The sequence below is a fragment of the Macrobrachium rosenbergii genome, chromosome 15, assembly GCF_040412425.1.
Source record: "Macrobrachium rosenbergii isolate ZJJX-2024 chromosome 15, ASM4041242v1, whole genome shotgun sequence".
NCBI lineage: Eukaryota > Metazoa > Arthropoda > Malacostraca > Decapoda > Palaemonidae > Macrobrachium > Macrobrachium rosenbergii.
Window position 1 is genome coordinate 36,862,621 of NC_089755.1, and position 20,000 is coordinate 36,882,620.

The following is a 20,000-nucleotide window of genomic DNA, read 5'->3' on the forward strand; positions in this document are numbered from 1 at the left end:
TCTCTATCTATGACAAGAGACGCACACACAAACACACACAAGGCTGATGGAAAGCCGCCCCCCTGAAGCACATGAGCGGTTGCCATGACGACGAGCGTGCGGGAGGCGGCAAGCAGCGGGTATAAATACAACCCGGAGCACGGCTCTCCGACCAGTTCACGCCCTCACTCTGGTGATTCGAGATACTCTCGCAGTGCTCCCCCGGAAGAGAATCCAAGTTCTTCTTCTTCCTCTGTCACTCGGATACTCACGCCATCCTTTCGTGACGCTCTCACGTGTGTGTGTGTGTTTGGATATTAACCTACGCCGCCAGCGCCCAGGAACCTCCTCGTCAGGTTCCGACCATTAGCGCGACCACCATTCCGTAGAAATCCTTCAAGATTGCGCCAAACGGGAATCACCCTTTCAGCTGCATTCCCCTCTGGATTTTAGAGGACCTGAAGGATTACATCAAGCGCTCTGTGAACAGGAAAACCACAGTGTCTAGCAGTGAATTGGTGACGAAGGAAAGTTGCCTCTCAGTGAGAATGAAAGACGACAGGAACCCTTGTCAAAACGGCCCTCTCCGAGTGGCCGTCGTCGGTGCCGGGGAGGTGGGAAAGTCGGCACTTACCGTCCGTTACCTCACCAAAAGATTCATCGGGGAATACAGATCAGACACAGGTGAGGGGAGGCCACCATGTGCTCTTCGTGGTTCGAGGCGAAAAGAAGATATATATACTTATGTAGACAAGACAAAGTTCTTTATGCAGCGTAACTTGTATTTAAAAAAAAAATGCTAAGTATTTTCGCTGAAATCAAGTAATTGCAAAAAAAAAAAAACCAGTTCAATTGATTATTTCTTATTTTACAGTCCTCTGCACATAAATATGCTTCCATTTTACTATTTAACTTTCCTGATCAAATAATTAGTCAATGCTATTCAAAGTCTAAAGCGTATACCATACTTTTAGAATGACAACACAAGAAAATAAACAAGTAAACAAACAAACAAAGTAAAATACCAAATGTTTTCGCCTCGAAACCATCTTCTCTTCACTTATTTTTCCTCTTCATTTCAAACAAATTCAGAAAATGATCACTTATAAAAAAAAACGAATTCCACTGAAACTCCAAAGCATCAAACTTATACAAAACAAACCAATAAAGATTTAAAGCTAATCAAACAGAATAAGATATTTCCTTCAAGTAAAAAAAAAAAATTAAGAACAAAAAAATTTTAAATCTTAGAAAATAAAAATAGCAGAACCTAATGAACATGTCACTAACCATCACTTTCTCCTAATCTTTCCAGACTTGCTGTACAAATGCGTCCTCCAAGTGGACGGCTCCAGCCAACCGGTCGAGATAATGGACACATCTGCAAAGGCTAATGACGAGTCTTCCGATGCCCACCTTCACTGGGCAGAGGCCTTCGTTGTTGTATACTCAGTTTCGGACAAGAAATCTTACAAATGGGCCGCGAATGCTTTAGAGGTAAGCTATCTGGTCGATCTTCTTGAGAGAGAGAGAGAGAGAGAGAGAGAGAGAGAGAGAGAGAGAGAGAGAGAGAGAGAGAGAGAGACGTAAAGAAAATTTTTACAAATTCGATACCTTGATTTTTATAAATTCTGTTATTTGCGTTTTAGTACTTTTGTTTTTTTTATATTTTTATATAATTTATGAGTGCCCTAATAACGTAGTATCCATGTGGATATATATATATATATATATATATATATATATATATATATATATATATATATATATATTATATATATATATATATGTGTGTGTGTGTGTGTGTGTGTGTGTGTGTTTATTGCATTTTTTTCAATATAACTGCAATTTCGCAAACAAAAAATACACTAGTGGTCAGAAGCGTTATTCCAGTTTTATTATCAATAAACTTCATTGGTTTATAGTATAGCAGATAAATGTCCTTTCTCACTAATTTTATTAAAGTCGAAATTCATTAATAATTCATGACTTGAAATGACATAGGCACTCTGCAGATAGCTAAGCTCATTAATAATTCATGGGGCTTTCGTAGGGGGGAACTAAACTCTGTTTATGTGTTCTTCAAAGCCAAATGCTTCGATAACTAACCACTTCTTCTTCTTTTCCTTCTTCCTCAGGAATTGACGGCCAGAAAACCCTCAGCGTGCGTCCTGATGCTGGGTAACAAAAGCGACCTCAGCCACTTACGCGAAGTGGAGGAGGTGGAGGCCAGATCGCTCGCCCTCACCCACGCCGCCCGCTTCTCCGAGGTCTCCACGGCGGAGAGCGGCACGCCCGTGTCGGAAGTCCTCGACGGCTTCCTGAAGGAGGTGAAGGCGCAGAGGAACGCCAACAACACTCAGAACGGCGGCTCCCCCAAACTCAGAAAGATCTCCGTCACCAAGATGCTGGGGTCCCTGATCGGGCGGAATTCTCCACCGCCCATCCCCACCACCCACCTCATCATTTTGGACAAGGAGGAGAAGAGCAAGCTCCAAGGGCCCATGAGGCAGCTCTGCCGACCCTGCCTTAGGCCGGCGCATTCTTTGCCTTGCTCGCCTCATACGGCCGTTTAAGGGGCGACGGATAACCACGAAGATACTACTACAAGTCCTTCAAAATAATACACGAAAGACGAAAGCACTCAAAATGCCTTCCAGAGTCATCTCATGTACATAATTCTAAGTCATTTTACTCAGAAGCTGTGAATAGAAAGGCTTTGATATTTATATAACTTATAACTAATTTAACGCGATTTGTTGAAACACTTCGGAGGAAAAAAGAAAAAAGGTCGAGAAGGAAAAGCCGAGAATCATGAGAGGAAAGGAAGAGGACGAGGAGAAGAACAAGAGAAGCCCAAGAAGAGATTATGTGTCGGACTTCAAGAAACGGTTGTTGCCTAGGCCTACATATATATACATAGCTGCTCATCGAGAACGCGTCATAGGCCTATATAGCGCTGCTCATTCTGAATATCCCATGAGGAAATTAAATGATGATTCTCCCGCCGCCCCCCCTAAAGAGTCCTCAGTGTATTATCATTCGTCACTGTTTTTCCTCTCTTGTCAATCCGTCGATTATATCTGCTGTCATATTTGCTCATCATATCATTAGTCGATACTTCGTACATTCCGCCACTCACCTGCGATATCATCGGTCTTCCCAGGTGGGAAGATCTTCATCATCATCATTATCATTCATCATCATCATCATCATTCAACATCATCATCAATCATCATCATCTTCCCCGCTGGAAAGTTCCAGAGCGGGATGCTTCATTTCATACTGTGGGAAGAGTCGATGGTTCCATATCAAGCTTCCCCACCAGGAAAAGCGAAGACCTCTTTCTTCCCTCAACAGGTGAGGGAAGAACTGAATCTTCCTATACAGTAACATCAAGTAATAAAGGGGATGATCACCACCGACAATTATGGAGAGCCGTGTTCTTCTCTTCCCGTCAGAGATATCATCACGAAGAAGAGGGAAGAATTTTAACCTTCTTATTTCGCCTTCCTTCGGGAAATATCATCATCAACGAAGGGAAGAGTTTTATCTTCCACTTATTCTTCATCCCTCTCTCTCACATTCATCTGTCCTTCCCATTCTTCTCTTCCCATCACTCATCTATAACCTAAGCCAAAGATTCAATGTTGTCATTTATTTCATAAGCTATACACTCATAACTGTGATATGAATAAAATTCTTTTTTTGTACAGTATATTACAGAAGTTTCTATATCTTTTAATAAAAAGAATACAGTTATCCCCTTGTGTTTTATGCAACCTTTGTATTTTCTGACAATTTTCTTCAATGCATTTTGATCATGTATATATATATATATATATATATATATATATATATATATATATATATATATATATATATATATAGATAGATAGATAGATAGGTAGATACAGATAAATATATTATCTATGCAAATATAGAGAGGTATAAAATCCTGTACAGGCTGATAAAAATGCCTAAAAAATATTTCCAAAAGACCTCATATAAAAATTCTAATAAAGATAAAAAAAGTCGACTGAACAAAAAATAAAAAAAATAAAATAACCAACAAAAATCAGAAGTGGTGCTCAAAAGATCAAGGAAAACAAACAAGGCAATAAACAAATGGTTAACTACATCACTGAACGATGAACATATCAAAATCAGATAAGGAAAACAAACAACCAAAATGACTTGGATTAATGTGAACAATGTTAACCTAGGAAGAGAGAGTGCCAAAACGAATATCCAGATAAACAAAGTCATCGACAGAGAATCTATTCGACAGTGCCAAGCCCCACTGGCACTTGCAGACAGCCAAGTCGCTCTTGTCCTTAATTACAAACCACACTCTCTTAGACAGACCTCTCTTGCTTACAAGAGAGGTTTTAGTAATTGGACGCAGACCTCTCTTATCTGTTTGGAAAAAGTAGATAGGGGTATGGACAACTTTAAAATGATTTTGTCTTCTCGTAAATGAGCCCCTTGCTGAGGATACAGAGTCAAGTACTTATAAATAAACATTCAAAAAAAATCTTCAAGTCTGAAAACGAAATCATGATGATTTCTTAAACAACATATACATTAAATTTACAAAACAGCACCCGTGATTGTCCCAGTAATGATAACTGTAGCACAATCTAAAAAAATAAAATCATCTAAAATATGAAAAACGCATTAAACAGTGAACGTCTTATCTGCAAGACCCCAAAATCATCCCCGATAAAGACTGTCCGAAGAAAATTGAAAACAGCCACGACATTCCCAAAAGCAACTAAAGAATAAGAACACTTATTTAGACCGAGTACGAACGTCAGCGTGAAATGGCTCTTGGCAGATCGACCTGACTGTTCCTCCGAGGCTTTATATGTCATACTTCATTATCTATTCACGTAGGAATCGCAGTAATACACTTGCTGACGTTTCTAATATTGAAGTTCGACGAGAACAGGGAGTTTCATATTGGCTCAGGTGCTTCTTCTGGGGCGTTTCTTTGCTGTATTCATAAGTTCTAAGGGTTTAAGTCGCAGCGATTAATAACTCACAAAATGAGTGATCTATACGTTAGCACGCACATACACACACTGGCATACAAACATATAAATGCATATATATATTTTGTATACACACATACATATATATATATATATATATATATATATATATATATATATATATATATATATATATATATATATATATATATATATATACATATATATATATGTATGTATAACGTTCAGCCTTTTCTCCAAACAGGGATTGACTTAAGTAATGAGCAATACACCAATCACTACCATATTCACCGTTTAACTGGCGAATCATGGACGAACTCCCTGTGGAGAAAATTTCCTCGGCCTAACTCACTTCATTCACTATCACAGGAGACTCATTCACAGCGCGTTGAACACCTGTCTGTATGTGTACTCATAAACACAAACACATTATATATATATATATATATATATATATATATATATATATATATATATATATATACATATATATATATATATATATATATATATATATATATATATATATATATATATATATATATATATATATATATATATATATATATATATATATATATATATATATATATATATAATTTGTGGAATACCGGGCTCTTTTATACCAGCAGTTTCTCAAGGAACCAGGAACCTTCTTCAAGTTCCTATTTCGTTTCCGCTCTGAGAGGGCTTAGAAGCAGCTGCAAATACCTGATAATTTGCTGTGCTCATTTATGAATCTGTTAGTTCCTCATTGGACGGTTGGGTATCGTTCTCAGCTAGCACTCTGTTGGTCCCGCGTTCGATTCTCCCACCGGCCAATGAAGAATTAGAGGAATTTATTTCTAGAGATAGAAATTCATTTCTCGATATAATGTGGTTCGGATTCCACAGTGAGCTGTAGGTCCCGTTGCTAGGTAACCAATTGGTTCTTAGCCACGTAAAATAAATCTAATCATTCGGGCCAGCCCTAGGAGAGCTGTTAATCTGCTCAGTGGTCTGGTAAAAGTAAGATATACTTAACTTTTACGAATCTGTTTAGGTTTTCTGGTGCAGGCTTCTAATGCTTCAATAAGCTTCCGAGGTTATAAGGAAGTTATCGAAAATGCTTGAATTCATTTGCTTAGACATTTCTTTTAATTCTGTTTTATTAATAATTTTTTGCTGTTGTTTATTTGTTATTCTCATATTGGTCTTTTAATTTATTTTGTTTTATATATTGGTATTTCTTTGAAGATTGCTTCGCTTGTGTAATAATCTTTTGCTTTGCTTCATAACAATAATAATAATGATAAAAATAATAATGTGATAGAAATAATAAAATTATTATTATTATTAACTGATCTTTTACTCTCTAACTCTCAGTCTTTTCTCTCTCTCTCTCTCTCTCTCTCTCTCTCGCTTTAGCGTAGTACTCATGATGTGTGATACATAACCCAGTATTTTCCTGCTGTATGTGCTAACATCTCCAATAAATCATGTGGATCCTTACTGAGGACAAACGCCAATGCATAAACGATCGGAGGAATAATTAATTAATGACACGATGAAGAAAAATAACGAAGTAACTGCTCGAGTACGTATGAAAAACAGATGAATAAATAAGGGTTAAGTGTAAAAAATTATGGGCAATGGAAAATAACAATTGTGGGAGTTGGGAAATAATAATTAAATAGTAGTAGAAAGTAACAAGTAAAGGGCATTTGAAAATAACAGGTCAGAGGAAAGGGTATTAACAATTCTGGGCAATGGAAAATAAAAATTCAATGGTAATATAAACTAATAATTCAGGGTAATGGAAAATAACAATTCCGGGCGATAGAAAACAACAATTCTGGGCTATGGGAAATAACAATTCAGGTAAAGGACAACAACAATTCTGGCCAATAGAAAATAACAATTCTGGGCAATGGAAAATAACAATTCAGGGTAAAGGAAAACAACAATTTAGCCAATAGAAAATAACAATTCTGGGCAATGGAAAATAACAATTCAGGGTAAAGGAAAACAACAATTTGACCAATAGAAAATAACAATTCTGGGCAATGGAAAATAACAGTTCAGGGTAAAGGAAAATAACAATTCAGGGCAACAGAAAATAACAATTCTGGGCAATAGAAAATAACAATTCAGGGTAAAGGAAAATAACAATTCCAGGCAATAGATATTAACAATTCTGGCCACGGAAAATAACAATTCAGGGCAATGGAAAACATTAAATGAATAAATTTGTGAAATAAGAGTTCAGGGTAAAGGAAAAGAACAATTCAGGGCAACAGAAAATAACAATTCTGGGCAACAGAAAATAACAATTCAGGGTAAAGGAAAATAGCAATTCCAGGCAACAGAAAATAACAATTCTGGCCAGGGAAAATAACAATTCAGGGCAATGGAAAATATTAAATGAATAAATTTGTGAAATTTACCGAATATGTACAAAGCAATGAAGTGATGATAAATTCATCAAGTGAAACGTCATAAGTTCATTATTTATTCATTGATAAACAGCCAACGAAAGGATGCAAATACACAAATGGATTGTTAGAAGTCGTAATAAAATTTCATAAAAAGGAACACACTAGAAAATTATATTGTCCAGTTATTTCATAAACATACTAATGAACTGATAAAAAAGACATGATAAAACGTAAAATTAAGAAAAAAAATTTATTTGGGCAATCATAACAGTAATGGTTAAAATTATTAGCACACAGTTATAAGGAAGATGGAGTGAAATTTGATAAACAAATTAATGATAAACAGAAATGACAAAGACAACTAAATAGATAAGTGATAAACAAAGAGAACAAAGAATTACGCATCTACATTGATAGAATAAAGTAAAACTAAAACAGAAAGATAAAATACAGGCAGAAGGAAGAAATAAATACGTATACATAAATAATAAATGAATAAGGTCATGAGCGTTTGTATCAATCATACACAAAATGGATATTGGAAAAGACTACGCTACCATTTTGTGACGTACAATCGAGCAGAAGTCTTTAAAGCTCATGTCTCTCTCTCTCTCTCTCTCTCTCTCTCTCTCTCTCTCTCTCTCTCTCTGCCTTAATCCTTTTGTGCTGTGACATAATACGTTATTCATGCTTTATTCATTACGTAATTAATTTGATTGATGCCATCCATCTGTTGTGACATATCTTGCAAATAATATGTTATTAGGTAATTTTTTTATTATTGTCAGATATCTATCTATCTATCTATCTATCTAACTATCTATCTATCTATCTATCTATCTATTTATCTATCTATCTATCTATCTGTTGATTACATGTAGTGAAAAATATCCTTACGTCAAAGTTCTTTATAAAAAGTAATTCCTTAAGAAAATGATCATTCTCTCTCTCTCTCTCTCTCTCTCTCTCTCTCTCTCTCTCTCTCTCTCTCTCTCTCTCACTTTTGAATCTTAAGTTCATATCTGATTAAACCAGCTGACATAAGTGGCACTTGGCACCAGCTAGTAACAATTCATTTTTCTCTCTCTTTCTCTCTCTCTCTCTCTCTCTCTCTCTCTCTCTCTCTCTCTCTCTCTCTCTCTCTCTCTCTCTCTCATTCCAGTTCGCAGTCGATCAAACCGACTGACTCACGTGGCACTTGGCGCCAGATATTACCGATCTGTTTATGGTCTCCGTGGCGGCCACATATTTGGTAAGCAAATCATGCTTGCAAGCTGTCTTTTCCTTTTTAGTTTTTTATTCGCACTTTTTTCTGTCCGCCCTCAGATCTTAAAAACTGCTGAGGCTAGAGGGCTGCAAATTGGTATGTTGATCATCCACCCTCCAATCATCAAACATACCTAATTGCAGCCCTCTAGCCTCATAGCCTCAGTAGTTTTATTTTATGTAAGGCTAAAGTTAACAATAGTCGTGCGTCTGGCAAAGATATAGGACAGGCCACCACCGGGACGTGGTTAAAGTTTCATGGGCCGGCGGTTCATACAACATTATACTAACACCATCGAAAGATAGATCCATTTACGGTGGCGTTGATTATGCGCTGTAGCGGCTGTACAGAAAAATCGATTGCGCCGAAGAAACTTCGGCGCACTTTTTACTTTTTTTTTTTTATTGAAAACGATTCTAAACATTCGCCCAGTATAAATAGTTGTAATAGACCAATTCTGAACCCCTAACCTTCCTTTTATTTAAAAAAAAAAAAAAAAAGGGAATCATTAACTCTAGCCAGAAGGAAAGTTGAAATTTACATAGAATACACCATGGAAGTATCTTAGAGCAGATTCAGTTACTAGCTACCACCCACAAACACCCCCAATTTCCACCCCAAAATATTACACACAGAATAACGGGATGGGGGCAAGAGGGGAAGCTCAACCAGGAGAGATAAATAATGCAAACAACAATAATCAAAGTCCTGGAATAGATACTTAAGAATCTACTATTTGAGAGCATACCGCTGACACTCATTCTCAGTATGGAAGAAGTCCCATTCATTGTCTTGGCCAGAATAAGTTGATTTTCTGCGTGCACACTTCCGGATGTGCAAAAGTGTTAAGCGTAAAGTGCCAAGTATTGACGCCAGCAAATATTCTTCGCCGTATCAAGACTGATTTCAAGTGGCACTTGAAGACTTATTGAAAAAAAAAAAAATTCGAGCAATGAAGCGGCGAACACTTCCTGAAAAATCCGGTTTAAACGGGTTTCGATGAAGAGGTATTTTCGGTTTCTATTCGGGGAAGAACAGAGGTTAACATCCTCGTCTTTGGTAGAGTCTGGATGACATAAGGTCTTCAAAATTAGAACAGAATAATAAGAATATTAACGCAAGTTTGTGCTCTGATAACTGACTTTCACTACCTTGACAGAAAAACGCCTTATGTCCAGACTTGTCGCCAAAATGCACACAACTTTGTAAGACAAAGCTAATCATGTTATTCAGTCATTTAGTTATAAGCCTATCTTTCATATTCTACTTAGAAAAAATCAGCTAAACAATTATGTCACTATTAATATAACCATTACAAATGTAGTGACTCACTGACTGAGAAAAAAACTAAAATTATAAATGTGTTTTTTAACAATTGCTTGAAATAATAAAAACTTAATGTGGTATAATTTTGACATTATTTCAATACAGCTGTAACGTTACTAAACACATGAGAATATTTTCGAACAGTTTCAATTCTGAAAGTTTTTCAGTTTAAAACTGGGTTTAAACTATACGTTACTAGGAGGCAAAGCAAACAGACAAAAGAAATAAAAGGAAAATAATAATAATAATAATAATAATAATAATAATAATAATAATAATAATAATAATAATAATAATAATAATAATAATATTTCTTCTTAGGTTGGTGGGGAAGAACCTCAATGAATACAACGCAGGAAGTGTTCTTCCTCCCCACCAACTTAAGAAGAAATATACCAATAATAATAATAATAATCAATAATAATAATAATAATAATAATAATAATAATAATAATAATAATAATAATAATTCAACAAAGCTATAAGTGGTTCTAGTTCTGTCATAACCCTGTTATCAAGACATAAAAAGGCGATAGTTTGCCTTAACGTTTTGCAGTGAAAACTCTAATTCAATGGGCGACCAAATGATCCTTCAACAGACCAGATCCGAGTAAAAGACCATGAAGAATTAAAAATAAAATAAATGTAGTGATCGTATTGTTCTTCCTTTAACTTCTTAATGATCTGAATTCAGATTTAAAAGGAATTTCCAGAAAGAACACCAAGACACAAGGAAAGATTTTACGAATGTTAGAATTATACGTGTGGGAGGACAAGGGTAGTCTCTCTCTCTCTCTCTCTCTCTCTCTCTCTCTCTCTCTCTCTCTCTCTCTCTCTCTCTCTCTCTCTCTCTCTCTCTCTCTCTCTCTGCAAAGGTAGGAATCAGGTGGGAAGAGGTTAAATGGACCCCATTTCTATTTAAATATTCCTGAGTTGTTCTGAATCTTTGAAATTTCACTTGCCTAGCTAAACACTGATACGGGTCTCTGCAGCCAATGACGTGATAACATATTACTTTAAATAAATCGATTGAAATTCGGACGTCGATTCGGTTAAGGAAATCGCCAGTCAACCTATCAGAGGGTTTTACAACACAGCCCTGGAAAAGTAGGGGTCAACAATAGTGCGTCCGATTTCTTAAAGATAGGTTGTCAGAGCAGGACAATGAAACCTTCACATGACAAGAGAGCAGATATAATTAAATTCCACTCTTTTTCCACCCCACTTCTCTTACATGCTGTTTTTGAGTCCGGGCTAGAAATGGGCACTGGATTACTTAAAAGTGCCATTGGCATCGACATCCGCAAAACAAACAAAAAATATAGAAAATTAATAAGTTGCGAACAATGTATTTAATTGGCGCAGATTCGTGGCTGACCTTATCAAGAGCATAATAGGCTGGAGAGAACAATGGTATTAAGGCCATCTTAACTTATTATTCCTGCCATTGTTCCGGCTGACCTGATTCCCTTACCCCAATAATCATTTTCGCAATTAAATACTCTCTTTCTCGTGTTTTCCCCCCTTTTTTATTATTCTTTTCCTTGTTCTTCACTTGGAATTCTAGAGATCCCACGTAGAGACTGTTGCCTTAGCTTTCTTTAAGATTTTATTTCTCATAAATATTCCGAAATTTACATTAGCTTTCTTTAAGATTTTATTTCTCATACATATTCCGAAATTTAAATAAGTTATGAAAGAATTTTAATATTTATTTTGTGATGAATATCATGATGATGCTAGCAATGATAAACGTCAATTTTTCTGAGGTTTTCTTCGCAACACTTAAAATTAATTTGTACACTGAAGGATCTTTTGGAGTCTTCTAGAGGAACTCTTTGGAGAATTACATTGAGGATCAAGTCTGTTCTGTAGAAATGTAACTCGTATGAGAAACTAAAGAAAAAACACCTGTATAATTTTGTGCCTTTTATCTGTTTAGGAACTCAAACCAAACAAATGATTTCTTACGCACTGCATAATGGTTTTCATTAAGGTTTCCGTGTAGTAATCTAAAGATCAGGATGAGCTGTGGATGCGTTTGCTACACGGGATGGCTGAGGAAGGACAATGATGAGCAGGGGAGGTAGAGGAAAGAATTAGTTTATGAAATGGCTGTGGAAGGAATGGGAATGGCAAGGGGTAATAATAAAGGAGTATCAGCTTTACGAGGTGACTGTAGAATGGCTGGATGGAGAAGGAACTCTATTATTGTTCCAGAGGGATTAGTTGTATGAGATGGGTTGGTCAGGAGCAAAGAAGTATTAAGAGAGGGTTGTGAGAGGGTCAGGTATATGAGGTGGTTGTAGTAAGCGAAGGGGAGAATCACGCGCTGTTGTGGAAGTTTAAAGTTTAATAAGAGGGGTAGAACATCATGAATTAGTTTCAGTTTTCTGAGGTGTTTGAAGAATGTGTCTGGAAAAGGGGAGCTGTAGAAAGTTTTTTTTTTTTAGGATGGTTTCGTAATGATTAGCAAGGACACATAAGGATCAGTCGGGGGTTGTAGATGTGTTAGGTATATCAAGTACTTCTATTAAGACTGGTAGGTATAGTGCAGGATCCGGTGGTCTTGTGGAGAGATTAGTTTCTTGAGATAGCTGTAGAAGGGGGCTGTGGAAGTATTAGTGAAGGACGTGGTTGTAGAATTATAGGTAGGACTACGGAAAAGAAATGAAGGGAAATTTCGTTTCATTAATTATAAGTAGAATGATCAGTTAGAGATAAGAGAGTCTCAGGTGATTTATGAAGAAAAAACCATTAGGAGAAGCTCACGGAAGGATCTGCAAAGCAAAGGTGGATCCTGATAAATTCTAGAAAGGGTATTCTATCAGATGGTTGCAGATGGATTTGTATGAACAGAGAATGTTACAGAACTTTTATGAACAAGAACGCTACAGAGGCACAAAACATTGTTATAGGTAGGGTACATTTAAAATTGACTATGGGAAGGTGGTATTATTGAAGAGATTTTGCATACTTCGAGAAATGTTTGGTATGGGTAGGCCAGATTGAAGAGAGACTACGGATGGGCTACTTTGTTTGTGAAAAGACCTAAATGTAATCGCTTAACAGACGTTGCTTTGACTGGCCACAACCATTTGGCCTATCATGTTCCATGAGCTGCCTGGTTAATGCCTGTATTTGTTAGCGTTATCTGATATTGCTTTCTGACAAGCGATCTTCCGCGGTTAAAGTTCAGGTCATTGCTAGAACTTTACATCATGAGTCTCTCCCCCCCCTTCATTTTTCGATTCTTCTGTTAAATGTTTTCATAATATGGCAAATCAATACTCGTGCTAAATCAGTATATGGCAAATCAATATTCGTACAAATCAATATTCGTACTAAACAAGTATAATATTCACACATTAATGTTTAAAACTGAAGAGATTCCGCTTCTTGCACATACACGTACATAACTACATCCACTGGTATTGCATACATAAATTCAGAGTTGACCTTTTGCCAAATACCTTTCAGGGTTTTTTTTCAGTACAGTAAAATTCTCAACACACTCGGTAATTAATGTCCCGAGTTTCCCTTCAAGGACCGTTCATTCACCTTCTTCCACTTCTGGCGCGAATTTGATCTTCTTGCTGTTTTCTTTGGATCATCACAATCGTGTTGCAAACGTTTCCGCCAAGAATGAAGCAACTACAAGGACTGGTTGATTTATAGATTTTAGGCATACATGCCAAGCACTGGGGTAACTAAAGCTATTAAGCGCTGAAACGGAAATTGACAGTAAAAGTTTGAAAGGCGTAACTGGAGGAAAACCTCGCAGTTGCACTATGAATCAACTGTTAGGAAGGGTGGACAGTAAGATGGAAGAAAGAGAATATGAAAGGAGGTACAGTAAAAGGAATGAAAGCAGTTGCAACTACGGGCCGAAGGGAAGCTGTAAAGACCCTTAAGTAATGCCTACATTGCACCGCATGAGGTGCACTGACGGTACTAACCCCCCTACGGGGGCAACTACAAGGAAAAAAAAAGCAAGAAAAAACTACAGGTAAAGAGTTGTTTGGCTTCAAAGACTAATTCATTCAGAAAACCAATCAAGATTTTTTCTTGGTCATTGCCAAAGTGCAGTTTTTAGTTTTCTGTAAAAGAAAACTACTGAGAGCAATTTGTCTGACTGTCAGCACATTTTCTGCCCGCCCTCAGATCTTAAAAACTACCGAGACTAGAGGGCTGCAAATTGGTACGTTGATCATCCACTCTCCTACCATCAAACACACCAAACTGCAGTCCTCTAGCCTCAGTAGTTTTTATTTTATTTAAGGTTAAAGTTAGCCGTGATCATGCGTCTGACACCGCTAAATGTGCCAACAATACAGGCCACCACCGGGGCGTGGCTGAAAGTTTTTATGGGCCGCGGCTGAGAGTTTCATGGCCCGTGGCTGATAGTTTCATACAGCATTATAAGCCTACGCTGTACAGAAAACTCGGTTGCGCCGAAGAATTCGTTTTTTTATTTAATTTGGGGGGTTCTGAAAACGTTACAAATTCCAGACACATGTTGAAACATTCTCTCTCTCTCTCTCTCTCTCTCTCTCTCTCTCTCTCTCTCTCTCTCTCTCTCTCTCTCTCTCTCTCGCTGTCTCTCTCTCTGGCCCCGTAGCAAATTGATAACCAATTTAACTTACAAACTGAATGACCAACGTTCGAATTTAGAATCGGACGAGGATGGATGATAAGGGGGCGTATCCTAAAAATCCATTCAGACAGTTCACACAAGAAATGAACGAGGTACCTAATTGTTAGTCAGCTGTTGTGAATAGCAGCTGGGATGGGGGTGGGAGAGAGAGAGAGAGAGAGAGAGAGAGAAGAAGAGAGAGAGAAGAAGAAGAAACATTGACAAATATATATATATAATATATACATAAATGCACAATACTAAACACATACACATACGCACACAACCGCGCACACACACACACATATATAGATATGTGTGTGTGTATGTGTGTGTTTGATTTTAAGTCTGCATCCTGTTGCCAACCGCGAAGAAGTGAAGGCACAATTGATACTAGTTTTACGGACGAGAAAAATCTGTGAAACAAGAGGAATTAATGTTCTGTTGCCAACTCGCAGTCACATTGTGAACAGCGGAATATTTAGCAAATTCGCAAATGCATTTGCTGTAGTCTGGGGATATGAGGTTAATTTCGTAGAACTAAAAGAAAAGTAAATTTGAAAGTAAGGGTTTTTTTTTTTTTTGGTATGGAAGTCATGACTTTCATCAGCAACAAAAATGGAGAATTGCTAAAAAGGGGAAAATAAAGTAAGAAAGTATTTCTAAACACAAACCTGATACGAATGATGAGCAGAAATACCCAGTTAAAATATAAATTCAGCCGACATAAATGGATTTTAAAGTGCGACTTTTTAAATGTTTAACTGTGTAAAATCCCAAGATTAAAAGGGAAAATAACAATCGATTAATCAAACAAGCAAATCACTGCAATAAAGAACAACCAATAAAACTTAATCTGCAAATAAGGAACCTCTATACCAAACATTATAATACCCTTCGCTTTGAACTCATTAACCTTCATCGTACATGACCTTTTAATTTGAAAATAATTTCTTAAGAAGATTAAATCAGAAATGCCAAATTTTTTTCAATAAATTTACCTCATTTATGCACCATCGTTTGTATATTTCTCTTAATGGTTGATAACTTCCCTTTCATGATCAAATTAATATATAATAATGACCGACAATACGGGATCTCATTAGCTTAAGTTCAGTGACTCCCTTGACTTCAAATTCAGTTTTCATGGGATTTGTGTTGTCATTACGTGAAAACATGACGGTCTTCCTATGTGGCATTATTTGTCACTTAACACAAGCCATCCTATGTTGCATTGTCATTTCGCGAACACATGACGTTCTACTTATGTTGTATTTTCCCATGCTATTCTCTCTACGTTGCATTATCATTCAGTGAGCACATGGCGTTCTATCTATGTTGAATTATCATTCAGAGAACTCATGACGGTCTACCTATGTTGCATTGTCATCCAGAGAACACATGATAACATATATATGTTGTATTATCATTCAGAGAATGCACGGCAGTCTATCTATGTTGCACTGTCGTTCAGAGAACACGTGACTGTCTTTCTATGGTGCATTATCAGTCAGAGAACTCATGACGTTTTATCTATGTCGCATTATCATTCAGAGAACACATGACTTTCTATCTATGTTATCATGCAGAGAACACAAGGTGTTCTATCTATGCTGAAATACTATTAAGAGAACACATGACGTTCTATCTATGTTGAATTATCATTTATAGAGCCAATAAAGTTCTATCTATGTTGAATTATTCTTTAGTTAACACATGACGTTCTATTATGTTTAATTATCATTCAGAGAAGGCATAACGTTATATCTATGTTGCATTATCATTCAGGTCTACTTGATTCTTAATTCCTGAACACTGACGCCGATTCAAATACTGGTGACAATTTCTCTTTGAGCCAATTTGCCAAGTACATTTGATAAGATTATACTAATCGAGATAAGTTTAACGTCTCTTTTTTAGTTATATCTGTTGATCTTTCTTTACATAGCATGTTCCTAATTCTTTGTTTTATTAGCTTTTCTTTCTATCCAAAAATTAGTTTATGTAATGACAAGGATTAGATGACGTTCCGTCCATAATACTATCAGGTAACAGCTCAAACTATTAATCTCTCCTCCTAAAGCAATATGTATAAAATGTATAAAGGTGTAATATTTACTCTCTAATATATATATATATATATATACATGTATATATATATATATATATACATATATATATATATATATATATATATATATATATACATATATATATATATATATATATATATATATATATATATATATATATATATATATATATAATAATATATAAAATGTATATATATGTACATATTCCTCGTTCAGTAAGTTAAAACATGTTCGTTGAACTTTACCTCTAATTTTCTTTTGTTATTTCAATTCAATTTCAATTTGTTCAGTACTCAAAAAAATAGCAGAAAGACTACCTTGTGAAACAAATCAACAACATTAAGACCAAGTAAACAACGAGAACAGATAAACAACACTGAAAACAACACAACGAAAAGAAAGAACGCTCATCCACTCCACTTCGCATTCCTCAGACCCATCATTCGAAACAGATATTTGAGAGATTGCTATCTTAAGTAAGAGCAAAATAAATTAACCTTTATTTGACTAGTGCACAAGGCCTCGAACCCAGTGACTTCTCGAAGTGCAGTTAGCTTCTAGTTTCTTCTAGAGGCGATAATGGGAAGTTATTTGCTCCACATTTGTGCTTTTTTTTTCTTTCTTTTTTTTTTGTAGTTCCTGACGATTTGCTTGTGGCAAGAGACCTTCTTGATTCTTCTAATTGCTTGTAATATTCTTATTTCGCAATTCCATACGATTCCTTTTCTTCGTAAATTTCTGATCTACTTTTTTATTTTCTTGTCTGATCTACTTTTTATTTTTCTTGAATATAAGAAGTTTTCAAAAGAATTTAGTTGTGACGTGAGAATCTCTCTGTACCTCTTTTGTTCCTTCATGAAATTTATTCCTCCATAAATTTATTTGTTTCTTTAACAGATAAAAGCCTTTCTTTCACTATCTCCTTTCCCTGTTCGCAAAACTGTTGCATCTCGTATTGCAGACTTACACGTGCAATACATTTGCAACATCATTCTAAACAGTGCCAGCAGTGAAAAGCCCGTCTTGATAAAGAATTATCAGTAAATCATTATCAAAGAAACAAATGAGACTGTTAAACCACGTGACGTAAAAAAGGAAGAAGAAGAAGAAGAAGAAGAAGAAGAAGAAGAAGAAGAAGAAGAAGAAAGAAGAAGAAGAAGAAGTCGGCTTAAAAGATAATAAGATTATGGATTTATTGACGAAGATTCTTGGTGCTAAAAAACTGATTGAAACTGTATGTTTTGAAAACGATTGCTGTGTTGCTTTTGCTTAATTATTCTCTTTCTCTCTCTCCATCAAAAAGGTTCGTTTATACACCAGACACACATTATAAATTTTAGTATATACAAACATACATACACACATATATATGTATATATGTGTGTATATATATGCTATATATATATATATATATATATATATATATATATATATATATATATATATATATATATAAATATATAAATATATATATATATATATATATATATATATATATATATATATATATATATATATATATATATATATATATATATATATATATTTATATACAAATTATACTACAAATTAATATACTTACAGTATGAAGGCTTCATTATTTCGGCATGGTTTTGACGCAGCCTCAACGCAGGTGTTTATAAAACCGGTGCCAATTCCTAGTGCAGCCAGAGGTGCTGTCGAAATCCATAATAATAATTAGTTCTACAGTAACAGTAGTGAAGATAATGTTTCTGTAAAATTAGCATGCTTTTTAACCATTATTATTACTATTATTGACAGCAATAATAATAATAATAATAATAATAATAATAATAATAATAATAATAATAATAATAATAATAATAATACGAGGAAGTTGCCTCTTTTAAACATTAAAACAAAATAAAATGGCGTCAACAGTCGATAATAATAATAATAATAATAATAATAATAATAATAATAATAATAATAATAATAATAATAATAATAATAATAATACGAGGGAAGTTGCCCTCTTTTAAACTTTAAAACAAAATAAAATGGCATTATCAGTCGAATAATAATAATAATAATAATAATAATAATAATAATAATAATAATAATAATAATAATAATAATAATAATAATAATAATAATAATAATAATAATAATACAAGGAAGTTGCCCCATTTTAAACTTTAGAATAAAATTAAATGGCATTATCAGTCGAATAATAATAATAAAATAATAATAATAATCACCATCACCATCATCATAATAATAATAATGAGGAAAATACGCCTGATCTCAGTATACATCATTTACATTTAACAACAATTCTACGTCCTGAATTCCTGATAACGCTCCATAATAACAAAAGACTTAAGATGAGCCGAATAAATCGGGAGAAAAATGTCACTGTTCTGAAACATGAGGAAATCTAAAAAATGAGTAAAAGTAAACATCCTCACTAAAGTCAATAACGAACATCATGGCTGAAGTATGCCAAGATGAGACAGCTTAAGACTTATATATAGAATCGCTGTCTTATATAGAATCTCCCTGATCAACTCTGATCCTTCACGAGAGATTCTGGGAAACGTGTGCTTTTCCGACCCGTGACAGTGTCTCGCTTTTCGTCAATGAATGTTCATTTTTGTACAAAGAGGAGAGGTATTTGGCTTTGTTTTAATTTTGTACGAAGAGGATAAGTGAATATTAATTTTTGAATAAAGAAGAAAAGTGAATATTCATTTCTGGATAAAGAAGAAAAGTGAATATTCATTTTTGGATAAAGAGGAAAAGTGAATATTAAATTTTTGGAGAAGGGGAAAAGTGAATAGTCATTTTTGGATAAAAAGGAAATGTTAATATTCATTTTTGGATAAAGAGGAAAAGTGAATATTCATTTTTGGATAAAGAGGAAAAGTGAATATTCATTTTTGGATAAAGAGGAAAAGTGAATATTAAATTTTTGGAGAAAGGGGAAAAGTGAATATTCATTTCTGGATAAAAAGGAAAAGTGAATATTCATTTCTGGATAAAAAGGAAAAGTGAATATTCATTTTTTTACAAAGAGGGCCAGTGAATATTAATTTTTGGATAAAGAGGAAAAGCATTTGGTTTTGGCTATCTATCGTCAATGAATATTAATTTTTGTATAAAAAGGAAAGGTGAACATTAATTTTTGTATAAAGAGGAAAAGTGAATATTCATTTTTGGACGAAGAGGAAAAGTATTTGGTTTTGGTAAGGCCTCATTTACAGTCTGCTATCAAGTTTTGGGAATATATCGATCAGTGAT

General features: G+C 35.0%; 1 protein-coding gene and 1 long non-coding RNA gene across 2 annotated transcripts in view; one reads left to right on the top strand and one right to left on the bottom strand.

Moving 5' to 3' along the window:
- Positions 1-18,414, bottom strand: part of LOC136846557 (uncharacterized) — a 329,941-nt gene extending 311,527 nt beyond the window's left edge. Inside the window, exon 1 of the long non-coding RNA XR_010855444.1 lies at positions 18,319-18,414. This is a non-coding gene — a long non-coding RNA (uncharacterized lncRNA). The remainder of the gene's footprint in view (positions 1-18,318) is intronic.
- LOC136846554 (ras-related and estrogen-regulated growth inhibitor-like protein) lies at positions 70-3,742 on the top strand. Its single transcript, XM_067117414.1, has 3 exons — positions 70-663; positions 1,295-1,476; positions 2,118-3,742. Exons 1-3 carry the CDS (start codon positions 528-530, stop codon positions 2,553-2,555), a joined length of 756 nt encoding a protein of 251 aa, XP_066973515.1. The 5' UTR covers positions 70-527; the 3' UTR covers positions 2,556-3,742.
- Positions 18,415-20,000: the final 1,586 nt, after the last annotated feature.

What these genes read in the sequence shown, in the direction of transcription:
- LOC136846554 (XM_067117414.1), top strand. Translation starts at nt 528, where the DNA reads ATGAAAGACGACAGGAACCCTTGTCAAAACGGCCCTCTCCGAGTGGCC. An exon ending in GGAATACAGATCAGACACAG is followed by an intron (nt 664 to 1,294) that starts GTGAGGGGAGGC and finishes TAATCTTTCCAG; the next exon opens with ACTTGCTGTACAAATGCGTC. An exon ending in GGGCCGCGAATGCTTTAGAG is followed by an intron (nt 1,477 to 2,117) that starts GTAAGCTATCTG and finishes CTTCTTCCTCAG; the next exon opens with GAATTGACGGCCAGAAAACC.